General features: G+C 34.9%; 1 protein-coding gene across 3 annotated transcripts in view; it reads left to right on the top strand.

The window, feature by feature from the left end:
* cadm2a (cell adhesion molecule 2a) overlaps positions 1-17,909 on the top strand; it is a 269,868-nt gene that overhangs the window by 152,080 nt on the left and 99,879 nt on the right. Inside the window, exon 1 of one of the 3 annotated variants that reach the window (XM_048178473.1) lies at positions 14,843-15,059. The exons of 1 other annotated variant lie outside the window; for it this stretch is intronic. In XM_048178473.1, the coding sequence (XP_048034430.1) occupies positions 14,909-15,059 (151 nt within the window). In that variant the 5' untranslated portion in view covers positions 14,843-14,908. Of the gene's footprint in view, positions 1-14,842; positions 15,060-17,909 lie in introns of those variants that run through there. One more of the 3 variants, XM_048178467.1, reaches the window with a different exon arrangement.

The raw sequence follows: 17,909 nt of genomic DNA, 5'->3' as shown, positions 1-17,909 counted from the left end.
CTTTGCTACAAATTTAAATCATTAATACTTGTCCGTAAATGTCAGATCGGCAATAACACTCAAACCAATAACGTGAAGTTGTTGTTAATGAGTTAAAAGCAATACAGTAAATGAGCTTATTGTGAGTTGGGTTATTATGAGATGCTTAACTTCATCTTAAGTCGGAGATAATCAAATATTATATTTCACCAAGGTACAATATGTTTTTCCAGCACGCAGTGTACAATAATTTGCACTGCCCGTACTGGGTTGCTGCCGCAGAAACTCAAAGGATAATTTGAGCATTGATGTTTAAGTCTTTTATTCCAATAAAACTAGTGTTAGACATAAAGTGAAGCCTCACTGGACTGCCTGACTCAGTACTGCTGTTCCAGCCAAACTTCATTAGAGGCACATAGTTGAAAGCAATATCAGATGTCAGCAAAACAGCAGTGCCCCATAGACTACAGTAACTGAAACTGCAGGCCAAAAAGAGCGAATCAAGTGTTAGACTGAGTCTCATCTGCTTTAAACTATTAAAAGTCTCCCAGCGCTGCTTGCAGATACCCACCCTTACACAAAAACACAGTACGACAGCATTTCCAGCCCACCTGCTGTAGAATTGTTTTTTTTTTCTTACCAAACCTGTTGCTATTTTATGCGTTTTAGAATAACAATAAAGTCATCAAACCCGTGAAATAGCACAAATGGAAGTGTGGGAATTATGTAGTGATTATTTATATAATTATGTAGTGTTAAAAACAATCCAAACTTCACAATGTGTGCTTTTGGGTGATGGCGATCAGCCTGATCATTCAGGAAGTGTTTGGCACGTTATGCAAGTAACCACACACAGACTGGCCTGAAAACACTGCTCTGCTGTGATTAATGTTGTATCGAAAAAGATGGAGGAAGTCCTGAATAATGCACGATCCGAGGAGTCCGTTTTCGCAGCGACACTGCGTGCGGTTACAGTATGACTGGAAAGATGTTTCTGCTGACCTCGATTCCATCCTCTTGTGCAAATCCCAGGTGTCTTTATGCTGTCAAATGCACACTAAATTGCTTTATCAAGTGGCCCCTTATGTATTTATGAATTCTGTGTGTGGATTGCGTGCCGTGAACGAGGGTCTGCGCTTCTGTGTGGTAAATGAATAATAGACGGAGTGGAAGGAAATATGGATGAGTTATACAAGCAGGCCTTGGGGTGGATAAAGGTGGATAGACTTCCCCTTCATCCCTCTTCTGACAAACAACCCTAGAGAGTCACCAAAACATGCTGATTTGTTCAAACACCACAATTTCTTATGGTAAAAGGCATATGGAAGGGAAAAGTCAGACTAACATTCACAGCAGTTAAAAAGCAGATTTCTTTTTTTTTCCTCCTGTCATCTAAAAGACGCTTTCTTAGAAAACATCTCCCTCCTGTGACAGACCATCTCCTCTCTTTCTCTCTCCGTCTCTGTCTTTCCCTTTGAGGGCTTCACGCCATCCTCATTACAGAAAAACTGACACACAGTCGCACGGCTGCTCTATCGGCATCGATTTCACCGGTCATTGATGAAGAGCCTTTCCTCAGGAGTCGTCAAACTTCAAAACTGCGCTCAGAAGTCTTTGTTAGCGAGTTTCCACAAAGTGACACAGTGAAAAGAAATAAAAGTAGCCTGAAAATGAGAGGCCAGGTCTTGTTATGAAATATTGACAGTCTGACATTTGCTCTGTATAGTCTGTGTTTTCATTCTGTCTTCCGTTCCTCTTTAGATCCAAAGATATGAATACGCCACACTTCCTCTTATCTATTACTCACATTTATTTTGAACCAACTTATATATATATTTTTAAATATTTATAAAAAGTTTCTGAGTCTTGAAAGGGATAGTTCAAAAAATGAAAGGGATAGTCCAAAAATGAAAATTGTCATCATTTATTTACCCTCATGTCTTTTTTTATAAAATATACCATTTCAAAAGGAGATTATATTATATTATATTATATTATATTATATTATATTATATTATATTATATTATATATATATTATATTATATTATATTATATTATATTATATATTTAAATGGTAATTATTTTATATATTATAAAACATATCAAATTAGATATATTTGGATAATATATTCTTTAAGTTTTTTTAAATTATGTTTTTATGTATTGTACTTTTTATTTATTATTCACAATATAATGTAAGAATAATTTAATAGGTTATCATAAGTGTGTATATGTGCATATATATATATATATGTGTGTGTGTGTGTGTGTGTATAATACTTATTAATTGAAATATAATACAATATAATAATTTGAAATAATATAATAAAACTATAAATATCTTTTGAAAAGGTTTGTTCTAATTCAGACTGAATGAATCTCTCTTCGAGCAATTAGTAACCTTTTCATTTCTTCTTATTTTATTACTCTGATTGTGTCTGAAGATTTCTTCTCTTCATAATGTGCAGAAAAATTATATTTTATTATCAACGGGCCTCTGCATATGTGCATATATGATGTTTTTGCTCATGTCTGTGGAAACAATTTTCCCCCCCTCAATCCATCAATCACAAGATACGAGCTCGCTCTAAACTATTCATTTGAAGAAACAGAGCGAAATGCGTGGAAAAAAAATATGTGGTTGAGTAATGGGCATGCCCCAGCTGTCTGTCATTCTTAGCAGTACCTGTTTGACTACGCTCGTTTGAAAGATTCATGATTTCTGTATCCTTCAGCTTACTGGAAATTGGAAAATGTAACACCAGCACATAAGGGATTTTTTTTTAATGTCCAAAGTGTCAGTGTTTTATAGAGCTGCCGGCTGCACCAGTCGCTGTAGGGGGTCCGGGGTTTTACTGAACTGCTGTGTGAAACAAGGCCTGGGGAGATGGGCAGAATATTTAAAGATCAAAGTTCTATCCTTTTCACTCTGTCTTTTAAGAGAAATGTGGCAGAATGTGTGAATGATTGAGGCATTTGTACACTGTGACCTCAGGCTGAATTGTTGAATATTGACTAGAATGTTTGGTAAAATGGTGCGAGTGTGAATTGTATTGGTCGTTTGTCGAGTCAGAAGTATTACTTGTCATTTTTCTTGAGTAGAAAGGTTCAGAAATCTCTCTTTTATATTTTAGCTTCATCTATTTACATGTTCTCATTAATTAATTGCAGTATATTTTACTATATCTAGTCATTTGCAATATTTCTGCTTACATTATTTAAAAATATATATTTTTAAATATATAAATATATATATATATATATATATATATATAATTCAGTGGAAATTCATTAAATTGATCAAAAGTGACAGTAAAAATATAAATATTTCAAATAAATGCTGTTCTTTTGAACTTTCTAAACATCAAAGAATCCTAAAAAAAAAAAAAATGTTTCTTGAGCAGCATATCAGGATATTAGAATAATTTCTGAATGATCATGTGACACTGAAGACTAGAGTAATGATGCTGAAAACTCAGCTTTGCATCACAGAAATATATAACATTGTAAAAAAAGGAAATGATTTTAAATTTCCAGTAATACTTCTCACTGTTTTTACTGTATTTTTGATCAAACAAACGCAGTCTTAGTGAGCATTTTCATTTTCAAAAACATTTTAAAAATCTTACAGATTTTTACATAAAAATACATTTTTGTATATTAACCCTTTCGCACGTAAGTTTCAAATATTCTGGCTGACCCCCCAGCGTGAGTTTTTTAAGGCGACCGTTATTTAGAACGTATCACTTTATGGTTTCCATGGTGAAGCGTCATTGCTTGTTACGTGACACACTGTATGAATGATGATCTGCTTTCATTTAATTTTTCCTTTTTTATTCAAAATATTCACAAATTTGTTAACTATAGCATAAAATATCTAATATTCCGATTGTCAAATATGTGCAAGTGGATGTGTTTTGCTGTTTAAACAGCTTTATAACGATCACGTTAGTTGAGCCATATGAGCGATGGCGGCGCAGTGTTAGTTTGCACCGCACAGAGAATCGGATCTGTTGGATTTACAACCCGTGAATTTATCCACTTCTCCCGAAATACGTGAAAGTAAGTGTGCCGGTGAACTGGGGAAGAATAGAGTAAGCTTTTAAGTTACTTTCACAATGTGTATCTGATATGAATTAAATGTGTTGTCAAGTTATAATGGAAAGGGTTGTTATTTCCACTTCTATAGACATCATTGTGTATTTTACAAACTCTCATGTGTATTTAAATGTCTGAAACGAACATTATTTGGTTGAAAACACTGCATATATGTGATATATGAAAAGCGCTGCGCGCGTCCGTCTCTGGTTTAGCGCCAGTTAAAGCGCGCACGCACATTTGAATTTGGCAGTTGATCACGTAATGCACTGAACGTTCTAATCACACCGGTGTGATCGTACGCTCCTGGGGCCAGCCAAGACTGATCACACCGGTGTGATCGTACGTGTTAAAGGGTTAAAAATATAATACATAATATAACAATTGATTCTTTTGTGGCGAGGTGAAATTGGGGGGAAAAAAAGTATTTTTGAGCCATGCCCAGATATGGTTGCATAATGTTCACTCAACATTTACACACGAATATAAGAAATCACACATTTCAAAGTGTAACTTTAGTTTAAGTGAATGTTACAAAGAGGAAGCTCCCTATGTGATAGTTTGTTTATTAGACAAACCAGAATGTTTCACTTCTCATTTCTCATAGTAATACATTTGAAAGATCATTTGCTTCCTGATTGACTCTGAGGGCCCTATCATACACCAGGCGCAAGTTTCAGCCTGGCGCAGTTATCATTTTCACATCCTGCGGCACGTTGTTTAAATAGCAAATGCATTTGCGCCCATTTGTTCGTTCATGGGCATGCTGGTCTTAAAACGAGGTGTGTTCAGGCGCATTGTTGGCGTGTTGCTATTTTGAGGCAACTGAAATAGACTCCGCCATTGACCAACAAAAACCTGGTATAAAGTCAATGGCGCAATATTTTTTTGTTATTTAAAGAGCGCATTAGTAATATCCACCTATAGGTGGGTGCACAACGTGCATACACTCTGCTTATTACACACACAGGGACACGCAGCAGCACACAAACATGCCAAATATTAAAAATCAAAGGATTACAATGTAAAAGATTATTATTGTGTGCATAAAGATAGAAATGCTTTGATTGAATCTAGATTGTCCCATAGATGGTTTGCTCACACGCTTTAAGCTCACGCACGAGCAGATCTATTTCCTCGCTAGAAAAGTTTAGTTTTTCCGCTTGCAAATTCCGCCATGTAAATAGCGAATCCGCCATGGCGCGAGCGCAGCTGGCTTTTAAAGGGAATGGGAGATGAGACTCTGATTGTTTTATTGCACGTTACGTCCAAAACACACCCCTGACTCATTAAGAGAATAGGGGCAACCCTTTTAGACCATGTGCCGGACGCGCCGACCATGTGCTTAGATTGTTAAAATAGGGCCTTGACATTGAATTTTTGTGTTTTTATGTCAGTAAGTCTCAGATGAAGTGTATAGATCAAGGACTTGAGTCAAGTGACTATACTATTGAGATGAATGCTATACCACTAACATATTCATTACCTTCTTGATTTAGACTGATTTGAGGAAAGAGACAGAAAGATTTTAACACTCATACTTTGCAGACATGACCTTTCCCAGCATACCACTCAAATCTGAGAGACTAGAGGTGTTCTCACTTAAAAGTCAACCATTAAGCCACAGTCACTCTAAGTTGGCCTTTTGACGGTTAGTTAGGTTTGATTTGAATCTGATCCATCCATTTGCCTCAAATCAAGTCTCTGGTTTTGAATAGAATTTATTTGTAGGGTCAAAGTAAAGTTTTCTTGTTCATCTAGGAAACGATTTGCATACTAGCGCCCACAGTCACGTATTGTGTACGGAGGTGATTGCGTTTACGGCTCAGCTGGGCCTTTTTGTTTATTTAAATGATGAGCAGGTTGGTGCCGAAGAATTCCGGCATAATCACTTTAAGGAGGGTAAATCAAATATTCACAATTAAATGAAAAACAAATACAAAAGTGCCTCTTTGTAATGTGAGACAACAAGGTAGAATCGACGAGATGTAATAAAGAGGACTCGGAAAAAGCTCGTTTAAGTGGGCGTGATTAGATTTATTAGCCCATTTGCATGAAGGTGGTCAGCATTTGCCTATCAAGCAATGACTCATGGGTTTGTAGCAAAGAACATGAAAATACCCAGATGAAATAATTTCCAGTCCAATTTGTGTGATTGTGCTTGATCTCATTTTAAACTTAAACAGATATCGATTGTTTACCTTATTTAGGCATGCTAACATGCTAACACAGACTTCCTTTTACATGTACTGTAACTGAATGAAAAGTTGCTGACAGGATGATTTTTGTTGTGCTATACAGTTGTAAATGACACAAATGACAAACCGTGCATTAAGGTTTCACGAGATTCTGCATTTATATAGTGGGGTTTTTTTTGTGGCATCCCATGAGCAAAATGTACATAAAAAACCCCGGCTAGGTTGTAGTGATTAATATTGCGCTCTTATCATAGCAACTGACTCGGAATGTGTGTGTGTGCGTATTCTTCTGAATTCATTACGTGTAGGGGTTTATAAATTCCAAGAGGTCACATGTACTGAATTGAAATGTATGAACTTGATAATGGTTTGGTGAAAAGATGAGAATATTTGAGGAATTCTGTTGCCGTACTAGTAAATCAGCTCTCCCAGGTGGGCGAAAAGCAGGGATGGTGCCAGAATATGGGTTAGCTGTGGGGGGTGTTTGTTACAGAATCAACCTGCTCACATCCAATTAGTATTATTTGTGTCCAATTATGTTAATTGCTGCTCCATGTGGCAAAAAATATGTTCGTTTATGAATGGAATTATGCACAACACATTGTTTAACCAATGGCACCTACTGCAAAGATATTGCAATAAAACTGAATCAAAGTGCCAGAAGCATTTTTCAGGAAATCATTTATAATTTAGCTGGCCTATTGTATTAATAATTTCATTCGATACCTCCTACAAGGTTTTCCTTTACAAACACTCACTCTGAAAAGGATATTAACAGCCATTAAAGGGATAGTTCAGCCAAAAATGAAAATACTGTCTTCATTTATTCATCTTCATGTCGTTCAAACCTGGGTGATGCTCTTTCTTCTGTGGAACATATTTTGAAGGATGACTTATATTGTTTGGCTTGAAAAAAAAAAAAAAAAAATCTATATATATATATATATATATATATATATATATATATATATATATATATATATATATATATATATATATATATATATGTTTTTGGGTGACTACCACTGCATAACATTTTAATTGTTGTTTAAAAGTTGTTTTTGGGTTTTTGCAAAAATAACTAAACACAATAAAAACTAATTAGGAATGTTGAGGAGTTTGTGTAGAATGTTTTGTTGTTGTTGTTGTTTGTTTTTGGTGCAGTTGACCCTTTGTATTATTAGAATATTAATGTTTTTACCTCTGCCCTTTAAACAGTTGGTTGCTGCCTGTAAATTGCAATGTTTTTTGGCTGAAAGCAGAAAATAGATTTAAAATGTTTTGCTGTATCTCAGATTCTTGCTAATGTAAGTCCTAATGGGAATCATTAAACAGATTTCTTTAATAAATATTTGTTAGCATGATGTAACTCACTGGTTCAAGTAATTTTATCTGAGAATAAAAATGACTTTTTCCTTCACATGGATGGTGAAAGATTCAAACAAGATCATATTTAGGTAAGCGTGTCATTTGTATGCGCTTAAACACAAGGTTAAATGAAAGCCCTGCAATTCTTGAAGCCCTCGTGTGACATTTTTAATGTCTCAAGTGTGTGACTGGGATTAACCTGGATCAAAATCACACTCTGTATGTGTCAGGCACTGCTCTCTTTTGATTATAAGCATGAAATATGGAATGACGAAGTGTGTGTGTGTGTGTGTGTGTGTGTGTGTGTGTGAGAGAGAGAGAAGGATAAAAGAATGAGAATGGTACTGAAGATGCAACTACAAACAGAATGTAACCAAAGGAAATCAGATTTGTGTGTGAGAGAGCGAATGAAAGAGAATCCGTCAGATCAAATGCTTCTTTATCACTGTAGCATATTAATATTTGGAATATAAAGGATTTACATTGTCCTTTCTTTAAGTTTCTTTCTGTATTGTGATAACCCAGCTAACAGGGAACATTCTCAGAACTTTGGTTAACGTTCTGGTTTTCTCCAAGGTTCTCTCAAAAATTTTTGAACAAATGTTCTTCCAGCAAAATTAATAAAATGTTTGTTTAAAATTATCTGGTCTTTAATAATGTTCTAAAAATGTTAACATGAAACAATATTTATGCATCATTCATTGAATTTTTAGTAACATTCCCATAATCTTTGCACAATTATGAAATGGAATGTTCCCATAATGTTTGCAAAACCAACATGGACATTTTGAAAATTCAAAGAACATTCAGAAACAGTGGTTTGATAATGGAACAGAGAGAGAGAGAATTTTATTCTAGATATTATAATCTTATTCTTAGATTATAGGCCCCTAGTTGAAACTGATGCCCCCACTTTTTTTTTTTTTTGCATACTAACTATATATATATATATATATATATATATATATATATATATATATATATATATATATATATAGTACAGTCCAAAAGTTTGGAACCACTAAGATTTTTAATGTTTTTAAAAGAAGTTTCGTCTGCTCACCAAGGCCACATTTATTTAATTAAAAATACAGTAAAAAACAGTAATATTGTGAAATATTATTACAATTTAAAATAACTGTGTACTATTTAAATATATTTGACAAAGTAATTTATTCCTGTGATGCAAAGCTGAATTTTCAGCATCGTTACTCCAGTCTTCAGTGTCACTTGATCCTTCAGAAATCATTCTAATATACTGATTTGCTGCTCAATAAACATTTATGATTATTTTCAATGTTGAAAACAGTTGTGTATTTTTTTTTTCAGGATTCCTTGATGAATAGAAAGTTCAAAAGAACAGCATTTATCTGAAATACAAAGCTTCTGTAGCATTATACACTACCGTTCAAAAGTTTGGGGTCAGTAAGAATTTTTATTTTTATTTTTTTGAAAAGAAATTAAAGAAATGAATACTTTTATTCAGCAAGGATGCATTAAATCAATCAAAAGTGGCAGTAAAGACATTTATAATGTTACAAAAGATTAGATTTCAGATAAACACTGTTCTTTTGAACTTTCTATTCAGCAAATAATCCTGAAAAAAATATATTGTACACAAATATTTTGTACAATTGTACACATTAAATGTTTCTTGAGCAGCAGATCAGCATATTAGAATGATTTCTGAAGGATCATGTGACACTGAAGACTGGAGTAATGATGCTGAAAATTCAGCTTTGCCATCACAGGAATAAATTACTTTGTGAAATATATTCAAATAGAAAACAGTTCTTTTAAATTGTAATAATATTTCACAATATTACTGTTTTTACTGTATTTTTAATTAAATAAATGTAGCCTTGGTGAGCAGACGAAACTTCTTTTAAAAACATAAAAAATTTTAGTGGTTCCAAACTTTTGGACTGTACTGTATATATATATATATATATATATATATATATATATATATATATATATATATATATATATATATATATATATATATATGTATATGTATATGTGTATATATATATATATATATATATATATATATATATATATATATATATATATATGTATATATATATGTATATATGTATGTATATATGTAAACACTAAATCACTAATCACTAAAATCACTAAAACAAAAGTGTATGCATCCTGATCCTGTGATCCTGATGTCACTCACGGCTACACCAGTAGTCTTGTGACTGTGATATCAGCACATATTCTCATTCTGGGAAGAACGGAAGATATTTAAAGCGAGAAAAAGAGAGAGACAGACCGAGAGAGAGAGAGAGAGAGAGAGAGAGAGAGAGAGAGAGAAAGAGTGTGTGTAAGAGATGCTGATTTTATTTAGCCTCATTTAGGTTCACCGGAACCCTCTGCAGGAGTGGAGAAGTAATGAGCCCTAAACGCTGGCTCTTCCTGATTTTATTTCATGTTATTTCATTTGATTTTATGCTATTTATTTCTCCCTCTCACCGGGGCGCTATAGCACGGCGAGTGCTTGCGGCTACGCTAAATTGCCAAATTACCATTCTGAAACAGCACAAACAGGGTATTAGCAATCAGGAGCTATTGCCACGCTGCCACCGCTCAAGCGCTTGAAAGGTGCAGAGCGCTGACTTCTGCTTGTGATTTGCACCACATGTGGCATGACGTTGGTAAAGAGCCTCACTTTGAATATTTAAAGGGCCCGAAGGAAAAAAAAGATGCTTGCTCGAAATAGATTTATAGTCGTATAGCAAATAAAGAGAAAGAGAGATTATGTCACCCTGTAGCCTACAATATGATTTAACCATAAAAATTAAACTACAAATCAGGAGAACAATTTAAAAAACACTACATTTCATGTGTTTACTAGTAAATAAGATTGTAAATACTTAGCATTTGCATACATTTGCTAAAATACAACTATTTTAAGGACACAGCACTTTATTTCTATGGTAATGGAAGCTTTAGTCCTCATTTTTATCACAGATTTGTGGTCTACAGATCTGACATTGCGTAAATTTGTGAACGTAAATGAAAGGTGAAGTGTATACCGTTTCTGCATCCACCACATGGATTAGCAAAAATAAACGTATCATAGATATATAAACATAGATTCCTCATTAGTGGCTGTTTCTATGGGCTGCTCTACATAAGCCGTCCACCATGTTGGAATGGTCAAAGCCGGTCCATGATCATTTGAGAGCATGCAAACGAGACGAGATGAATATTTATATCTAGAATAGACTTCAGCAGATGATTTTGCTAAACTAACACAATACAAGATGAAGGCCTCAGGTAGCATGACATTAAAACGTTACCATAGTATAAAAATATGTAAAATTGAGTTACTGTTATACATATAAAAACACAAAGACAACACATGTTGTAGCATCACTGATTCTTACTGTGAATGACAACACGCTGATCATTCCAAGATGACGGGCATATCGACGTGTCTGGAGCAGTCAAATGTGGAATGTATGCATGTGTGTTAGGTTAGCAACATGCTAACATCAAACTCTATTTGAAAGCATTTGTAGAAAAACAATTCCAGAAAAACATGTAATCATGGGAACATTACTATAACTCAACCAATGCCTTGAGTTTGGGGGTGGGGCTATCTATTTAGCCAACCAATAGCAGATGGAGAGCGTATTTGGGAAACCTATTTGTAATATTTTTAGTTTTAGTTAATAACAACACTGATAATCTCATAAACATACAAATATTGGACACAAATATTTTGTGAAATTGATTTAGTTTTTAATTGAATAGTTTTTCACAATGCATTCTAGGATTGCCGCCTTCATTATACTGCTATATAATTTGGCCAAAATCTCAGAAAGCAGCAGACATATCTCAAATGTCCATATGATGGTTAAAAAATGCTTCCTAGATATGAAGTTCATTTAGTTTTGGAACACAACTTTTTGCACAGACTAATCAACCTTTTTCACTGCTCCCCACTGATTTCACATTAGCAAAAATTGCTGCAAAATGGTAGTACAGACTTCTTTAAATTGTCAGTAGGCCAAGAAAGATACCTGTAATCCCCCCACAAGTAGTATGATATTGAGCTTCCTTTGAGGAATGTTCTGGAACATCATCTAAGGAATGAGTTCCGTTCTGTAGTCCACCAATAGTGAGTGATTTCTTCAGCATGGCTCAAATCAAGTCCATTTGTTTCTCCTCCTGTTGTTCAATCATTGTAATGGTATTACGGACAGCAGAATTTACTGCTTGGATGCAGCGGGAGGTCTTTCCCACTGAAACAAAAGTTTAGGGCTCACAACTGAGTGGATAAATCATCCGCACACAAACTAGCCCAACCGGGACATCCTTCATTGTTTTTTGTGTATGTGTGTGGATGCTATTGCGTGTTTGGTGTAGTGTGTGTCGTGCACGGCTGATATTTGTTCAACCACAAGTTGTCAAGCATTGTACCGAAGATCTCAGCCTCCTTGATCTGAGCTTTTCCCAGCATCAATAATGCAGGTGTGTTGAATTATTAACTGATGGTTAGAATTCTCAAAATGGCATACTGGGATTTTTGTCACCTTTTTGGCTGAAGGAGACTGGTGGCCCTTTCTCCTTTCTTTCCTCTCCTTCCTATTTTTCCCTCCTACACAACCCAGCCAGACTTGGGTAATGCATCCCTGGAGAATGCTGCTTAGTCGCTGTCAGTCAAAACTTTTCCACAATTTCAACCAAGGCCTGAAAAGACTCAAATTCAACCAACGATGTGTTTAAAGTAAAAGGCACTCAGCAAATCTCCACACTGATGACCACTTCTTTACTTTCTAGCCACTTCTTTTAGTTTTTTATGACATTTTGGGTTATATATTTCCAACTTTAGACCAGAAACAAACCAAATCTTCATTTTGTACCCTCATAAATGTGTACAAGCAACCCAATTTCATGAGAAAATGTAATTATTTTACAATGTGGTGATTTTGTATGTTTTTAGAAAAACCTAATCGTCAAAGGAGTATAAGCAGATTGTATGAAATAGTGTGAATGAGTTCATTCAAATTCATATAAATTAGCCACCAATTGGCTAAAATGTAAAATAGTTATGAATTGCCATGAGAGTGTGTTGATATAAGACAATTAAATAGTAGTTCAGGTCACATTGCATTGGGTGGGTACAACACTTTATTGACACAAATCAGACTTTTAGATAAATTTGATTCCTGTGACCAGAGTTTGGGGTGAAATATTATTTTTCTGTCTATCTTGTGTCTTTTTTCTTCTTGTTTTCGGTAAGCAAGTAGAACCAATTGATGTATTTATGCCTTCAGAGTACTAACAAATGATTCACAGTTCACCGTGAGGTGAATTTCACGATAGCACTTCTGGATTCTGCTCGGAGAGTGAAGCTAAAAGATTTGTGAAGTTTTCTCTCCTTTTGATTTCTTTCTTCTTAGACTTTTAACACACACTTTGGTTTAAGTCTCATCATCCGCCCATCTTTGAACTATGCCAATCGAATTTCAAAGAGTGCGCACTTCCCTCCTGATTGCAACAATTAACAGAAAGACCCCTAACCCCACCAGACTGTCTGTCAAACTCATAGAAACACATATTGAATGTATAGAAATGCACCACGCTGCCAGGTGCTTTGTCATTGTGCTCTTGTTTTCAGTGGAAAGTGTTATTTGAAACATTTAGGAGCCATTTTCCAACTTCAGTCTATAGTATTGTGTCGTGTTATTGTGTTGTATACAATAATTGAGCATTATAAGCACTCAGCCTTAATGGTATATAAATGGATAGCTTTGTTTGAGTGGATGCTTCTGGTGTCAGAAGATGGGCAGAATCAGGATGGTTTGTTTGTTCAGTCATTCAGCGGCCACGGACAGCTTGTTGTGTCTGGCTAATTGGGAGTCTGTAGCAGAGAGCTCTTTGGTCTGATCAATATCCATTCACCAAGCAATAACATAACAGAGGATTGTGGCTCTACTCATCTGAGACAGACCCACACGGATTCCGCAAAACAATCCAACACTTTTCTTGGGCTCATAGTGCTGTCAATCTTAGTTTTACAAAAGCAGGTTTTCCACCAACACTGCACTTTGTGTTACATATGTTAGACAAATTATTGTCTGCATCTGCCTTTATAATGGATGTTTTGGCCTGCCCTACCTCAGAGGCCTTGACAGTTCAGACTGTATCAAACAATTAAAATCATACAGCAGTGTCATAATTGTGGCATTATCTGTTGGATTTAATTGAAAATACAAAAAAAAAAAACATTATATTTAGCTGTAAATAATATAGCAATGCTATTTATTTTGTATTGCATGATTTCCCCCCTTTACAATAAATGCTATATTGTAATACATATACCAAAACATAAGATTAGTATGTGTTATAATAATAATAATAATAATAATTATTATTATTATTATTATTATTTGTTTTATTGTTATGCATTTTTTATTTGAAAGATTGACAAAAAAACTGTATTTTAGGTATTTATTAAGAATTAATTATGCTATGTTATATAATAACGTTATTGCTATATGTGGAAAAAAATATTCATTAAAATTGTTACACAAGAAGTATATCATCCTTTTCTATATGTCGAGAAGTAAAAATCTAATTTTTAGATATTGTAGTTTCAGCATTCAGTTATTTAAAAAAAATACAATGATCAGCAACAAAAATGAACAAATATTTTTAAATTAAATATTTTACTTTATTGTTTATAACTATAAAACAATAATTGGCCCCACATGATCTAGCCCATTCTATTTTTATTTGTTTGTAAATTTTATAGATTTGGTTTGTGTTGTTGTTGGTTTAATGAACATGTTTTATCTTATATGTTTTATCATAATTTTTTCATATTATATGTAATCTGACCTCCCGAGGTTGATGAACAACATGATCTGTACATTTAGCAAAGAAAAGGAGTTTCGGACCACATTTTGTACCTTACTGTGATTATAGATGCTAGGAGAGAGTGTCACAAATGAGTGTAAGAAGTAGTAGTAAATATGCTCTTTTTCAACGACACTTATCAAAGTAATTTCTGTGGAATTAGCTGAGGTGCGTATGCTTGATATAAAAGCATTGGCTTGTCTGTGCAGCTGAATATTATCGACAGTGTACCGTGAGCCTCTGTTGTCCATAGTGGATAGTGTTCAAGTGGTTCATTGTTGTGAATCAGACAGATACGAACAAGATTTCCACAACAGGATGATTAGTATGCTAGTTTGACACATTTTACACCCTCTTGAACCTGGCCTGTTCTAATCGAATGTTTTCTCCTCCTGTCCTCTCTCTCTCCCTCGAACCTGTCTGTCCTTCCCTGTCTTCCTTTCTTCCTTCCTTCCCTCCATCCTCTCCATCCTTCCCCTCCCCATCACGCTCTGCGATTCCAGTGGCGGCAACGAAAAACAAAGTGAGAGGTGAGTTGGATCCTCCATCTTCCCTGCTGTTTGATAAATGGGGAGACACCATTCTCAATAAGCTGAGCTGAGATAGCTGCCTTATCACTGCTATGAGCCAGGCAGGCAGTACCACCGTCCTGTTCCTTTCCACGCGGCCATTATTTTTGCTATTTACTATCCCTCTCTACCCTAGCCCTCCTTAAACCACTCTTTCCCTCCCTTTGCTTTACTTCTTTTGCCATCCTTTCTTCCTTGTCATCTTTTCCAACTAACAGGAAAGTTTCTGAACTTACATGCTCCACAGAGCTTAGTCACATGTAGTGACTTGTAGCATGGCTAACCTTCATGTGAAATTAAACTAAAAAATAATATGACCATTTCACTGTTTGTATCACTCGGTTTGTGTTTGCTCCTGATAGATTGTCAGTCAGTGTGTTTTTCAGTGACTCTCTCTGCAGGTTACATCTTTACACCAGTAGGTGGCAATAAGTGGCCGTCTTTATGAGTGGGTCACTGAATCATTCATTCACAACACTGAGCCTGCGTCTCAATGTGCATACTATCCATCCTAAATAGTATGTGACTTTAGTAATATTCAAAACTATTTAGGGCGGATAGGGTGGATAGTATGCACATTGGGTGATTCATTCATACAAGCAAGTCAATGAATCATTCACTCAACCTATTCATTCAAAAGTGAATCATTCAGTTCATTCATTCATATATAAATAAATATGAGTGAGTCATTGAATCATTGACTCATTTTACACTACTGTTAATTACCATTAAAGAGATGCAGTTCTGTTGTGACTTTATTTGACAGAGCAATAACAAAGGAGATGGCAATATTGTGTCTAAAATGAAATTTGCTTAATATTAACTTATTTATATTTAACTGTTGTATAAAAGCAGTGTTACATTCGTAAGAGCTAAGTCATACGTACACCACCGACACAGAAGGATCACATTTACTGGTTGTTCAGTAAAATTTTGTGGGAATTTGCATACAGTCAAAAAACATAAATCATTTTTTGGCTTTCATTAGACAAATAATCTGAATAGCATTCTAGAAAAAAAGTTTTTGATTAACCTTTGTTCACTGTAAAAAAAAAAAAAAAAAAGTTGCTGCTTACATTTTTTTTTACGTGCAATCAACTTGGCTAATTCATTTCAAATTATATTAAACTGACTTTAAAAAAAATTGTTGAATCTTGTATAACTTATTTTTAAAAAGTTGAAAATTGCTTAACTTATTTTGATTAGCTAAAGTAATATTAAAAAATATACATATGTTGTCATGACTTATTCATCAAATAATTCCTTTCTCCCACTTTCTGTGGATACAACATCTTCTCTCCCACACTGCGGGTCCTGCAAGAGAGCAGATCTCTAGTACAAATGCCACTCACATTTACATAAAAATTCTGAAAGCATTATATTTACATTATGACAACAATACACAGAGATATATTTTTAAGCATAATCAATAATTGTGAATTTTAAAGTAACTACATTTCATAGATCTAGCAGCATGCCAAAAAGTTTACCATAAATATTGGGACTTTAAAGCAGCATGTCTAGAAAAGATTTTTCATTTAAGAAACCATCAACAATGCTGCAATTTTAAGGATTCATCTCCAAGCCTGCACTTGTGTCAAAATACAAGGCATTTTATCTAAGATGTTTACTGTATGCTGAGCATTAAACTGACCCAGTGGTTTACGGCTGTATTCGTTTCGCTTTATTGTGACAGTGTGTCCTTCAGACCATGGCTGTATAATTTCACGGTTGCTGTTTGCCACGTAGTTAGACATTAAATTTAAAAGATACTTTCACTTAAGTGATTCAGAGAGAAGCAGTGAAATATTTATAAGGGGAAGTTCACAGAGGTGATGTATGACTTGGTAGGCCAAAGAGAAGTGGGATTTCTTTGATTACCCACAAACAAATACTTGCATGCTCAGTCAAAAAATACAGAAGAAAATAAAACATACATTCAGCTTCACCATAGCCAACTAATTCTTAAGTATTCATTGTTGCAAAAGCAGCATTTAACAGTTACAAAGCTGTGGGCACAATAAAAATGTTACACCGATGTTTTGCTTTGTAGTACTACGCTGCGACACTGTTTTGCTTTGTAGTACTACACTGCTACTTATTGTAAAAAGAGAAATCTAGACTGATTTGAGAACAGCTTACTATGTTACTAGTTACTTGCTCTCCCAACACTGCGCAAAAATGAAAATCTTGCCCGTGCAATAGATCTGAATGTGACATTTGTTAGCTCTCCCAAAGGTCTGCCTCATTTTTTGAGGAAGAAAAACTATCACTGCAAATATTTGGAGTCAGGTAGATGAAATGAGGCCTATGTGTACAGAATGAGTGAGACGCTATCAGTGACTGACTCCTCTAAACCACCTGCTCTCCTCATGAATAATTCACAAGACTATGTACTATTCACACACTCACCTCAGATGGCAATTTTACCTGCATGGCATCTGCCTGCAGTGGGACCCTTCCCTGCTCCACGCATGGCCATGTGTATGTTTGCGCTCGGCGAGTAACAGAGTTGTTTTTGTCGACGACACTTTCATAGGCGTCGCTCCTGTTCCCTTTTGTCGCAGTAAATTACAGCATTAAAAAGAGAGAAAAAAAACAACTTGCTACAATTAAGAAACTGTGATTGGGATGTTTGTTTACAATGGCAAGAGCAGCTGCACACTGGTCTAATTGTTTAAATGGAAGTGGAACCACTGAGGCCAGTTCATTTGTTGTTTGCTAATTGATTAGATTTCTCTAAATCAGAAATTGCAGTGCGTCTTCAAAACTTTTCATCTGCTTTGTCTGGGGGGGGTTTCATCCATGTTT

The sequence above is a fragment of the Megalobrama amblycephala genome, linkage group LG2, assembly GCF_018812025.1.
Source record: "Megalobrama amblycephala isolate DHTTF-2021 linkage group LG2, ASM1881202v1, whole genome shotgun sequence".
NCBI lineage: Eukaryota > Metazoa > Chordata > Actinopteri > Cypriniformes > Xenocyprididae > Megalobrama > Megalobrama amblycephala.
The sequence above is the reverse complement of the archived record's forward strand: the minus strand, read 5'-3'. Positions and strand labels throughout refer to the sequence as shown.